The sequence below is a fragment of the Suricata suricatta genome, chromosome 15, assembly GCF_006229205.1.
Source record: "Suricata suricatta isolate VVHF042 chromosome 15, meerkat_22Aug2017_6uvM2_HiC, whole genome shotgun sequence".
In the NCBI taxonomy this organism is placed as follows: domain Eukaryota; kingdom Metazoa; phylum Chordata; class Mammalia; order Carnivora; family Herpestidae; genus Suricata; species Suricata suricatta.
This window is the reverse complement of record NC_043714.1, coordinates 77,287,798-77,289,718: the sequence shown is the minus strand read 5'-3', so window position 1 is coordinate 77,289,718 and position 1,921 is coordinate 77,287,798. Positions and strand designations below refer to the sequence as shown.

The 1,921-nt window shown below is 62.5% G+C and overlaps 1 protein-coding gene and 1 long non-coding RNA gene across 2 annotated transcripts in view; one reads left to right on the top strand and one right to left on the bottom strand.

The window, feature by feature from the left end:
• Positions 1 to 1,921, top strand: part of LOC115278950 — an 11,084-nt gene that overhangs the window by 2,011 nt on the left and 7,152 nt on the right. The gene's annotated exons all lie outside the window — the stretch shown is intronic.
• Positions 7 to 1,249, bottom strand: LOC115278948 (lymphocyte antigen 6H-like). Its single transcript, XM_029923443.1, has 4 exons — positions 1,147 to 1,249; positions 958 to 1,014; positions 681 to 800; positions 7 to 395 (listed from the first exon to the last, which is right to left on the bottom strand). Exons 2-4 carry the CDS (start codon positions 1,007 to 1,009, stop codon positions 139 to 141), a joined length of 429 nt encoding a protein of 142 aa, XP_029779303.1. The 5' UTR covers positions 1,010 to 1,014; positions 1,147 to 1,249; the 3' UTR covers positions 7 to 138.

Below are 1,921 nucleotides of genomic sequence, written 5' to 3'. Positions count from 1 at the left end.
GTGTGTGTGTGAATGCCGGTGCGTGTAGGCGTGCGGGTGCAGATGTACGCATGCGCAGGTGAGCCCGCACACTTGCCCCAGCACAGGCGGCATGGAAGCGCCCCGCACGGCGCCCTGCTTTCCCTGCCAGCCGGGCACTCACAGCAGGGCCCAGAGGCAGGCGGGCCCGAGGCTGAGCAGGAGTCCCCCCACCAGGGCCCAGGGGCTGCGCCCGGGCAGGGCCCCCCCGTTACACAGGTCCCCTTCACAGCACGTCACCCCCTGCACGTCAAACTTCACCAGACTGCCCTGGCTCTGGCCCTCTGGCCCGGGAATCTCTGAGAAGTGGCCCATTATGTCCCTGGCCGCCTTACAGGTGGGGGCACAGCCCTTGTACTGCGCGTTCACCTCCTTTCCTGTGGGCGAGAAGGGAGGAGCCTGGCATGCGAGGCCCCTGAGGCCGTCCCTTCACCCGTTCCCTGGGGGCTCGCGGCCTCCGGTCCTCCCTGAGCCCCATCCTGCCCACCCGGCTCCCATCCGCTCCCCCAGAAAGCCTGGGGGGCTCCAGCCCCTCTCCGTACAGATGGGGACATTGAGGGAGGCTGGAGGTGGCCCTCTGGCATTCCTACCTTGTCAGAGTGGCTGGGGAGCCTCAGGGCAGAGGCCCCTGAAACTACCCCATTCCGGGGCTGGGGACTCACCATTGCTGAAGGTGACTGTCATCTTACTGTTGTAGCAGATGCCAGCCAGGGGACATTGGGTGGGCTGGCACAGGCCAGCTGTCTCTATGTCCGTACAGGTGTAGCACAGCAGGCTGAGGCCTGGACCGGGGGTTGGGGGGGATGGAAGGCTGGGCTCAGACCCCATGGGGGGAGGTCCTGGAGGACAGCCCCTCACAGGCACAAAACCGCACAGCCTCTCCGGGGAACATGGCCCCCCACCCCCAGCTCAGGCCCTGCCCGGCGCCCCCATGCTCACCTCGCTCCCAGCCCAGCAGGAAGAGCAGCAGAGCAAGCTGGATACCTCCCATGGCTCCTGGAAACAGCACGTGTGGGTGGCCCCGGGGCCCCAGGCTCAGGCTCCTACCTCCCAGCCGGCCCTCCCTGGCCGCCCCCGCCTGGGCCCACGCGGCCCGGATAGGATGGGGCTCCCTCCCGCTTGGCTCACCTCCTAGCGTCAGGCTCCCTGCTGGCAAACTGGCATCTGGGGCCACTGCCCTGTTGGCCTAAGACTTTGTGGTGTGGGTGCCCCGCCCAGAGGAAGCTGGGGCCGGGCTCTCCTGTCTCCACCCCTTCCCGGAGTTGCAGCTGTCAGACCCCAGGCTGGACCCTGAGTCCCACACCAAGAGGGGGTGTCTCCTCTGAGCAGCAGCGGCTTTGGGGAAATTCCAGAAGGAAGTGGGGTGTCCCTCCCTCCCCCAGCCCCCCACCTCCCACAAGCCTGTCCTGCATGCATTGTCCCCCCCAAAAATACCCCCCAAAATCACAAAAGCAGAAAACATTTTTGAGTGTTTAAATGCACTGATTTCTCGTTTTCCTGCTGCGTTGACTTCCGTGTGGAAGTGGGTGTCAGGCAGCTCATTTTATGGCCTCTTCACCTTGTACATTGGTCTTAGGGTGAATTTACCATTTATATGATCTTTAAAAAATATTTATTTATTCATCTTTGGAAGAGCACAACCAGGGGAGGGGCCAGGTGGGGGACTGAGGATCCAAAGCGGGCTCTCTGCTGACTGGCTGACGGACGCCAGCCTGACACGAGGCTTGAACTCACGAACCGCGAGATCCTGACCTGAGCCAAAGTTGAGCGCTCAGCAGACTGAGCCTCCCAGGCGTCCCTAGAATTTACATGATCTTAAACACCCAGTGGATATAACATTAGCTTATTTAATTCAAGCAGAGCAAGACTGTCGGCTCATGGGAACCTCGCGATGAGGACTCGG

Excerpts from the sequence above, each read along its gene's own strand:
- LOC115278948 (XM_029923443.1), bottom strand. The coding sequence starts at position 1,009 with ATGGGAGGTATCCAGCTTGCTCTGCTGCTCTTCCTGCTGGGCTGGGAG. Across the intron at positions 801-957 it reads CCTGCTGGGCTGGGAGCGAG|GCCTCAGCCTGCTGTGCTAC; the intron begins GTGAGCATGGGG and ends CCCCCGGTCCAG. Across the intron at positions 396-680 it reads GACAGTCACCTTCAGCAATG|GAAAGGAGGTGAACGCGCAG; the intron begins GTGAGTCCCCAG and ends TCTCGCCCACAG.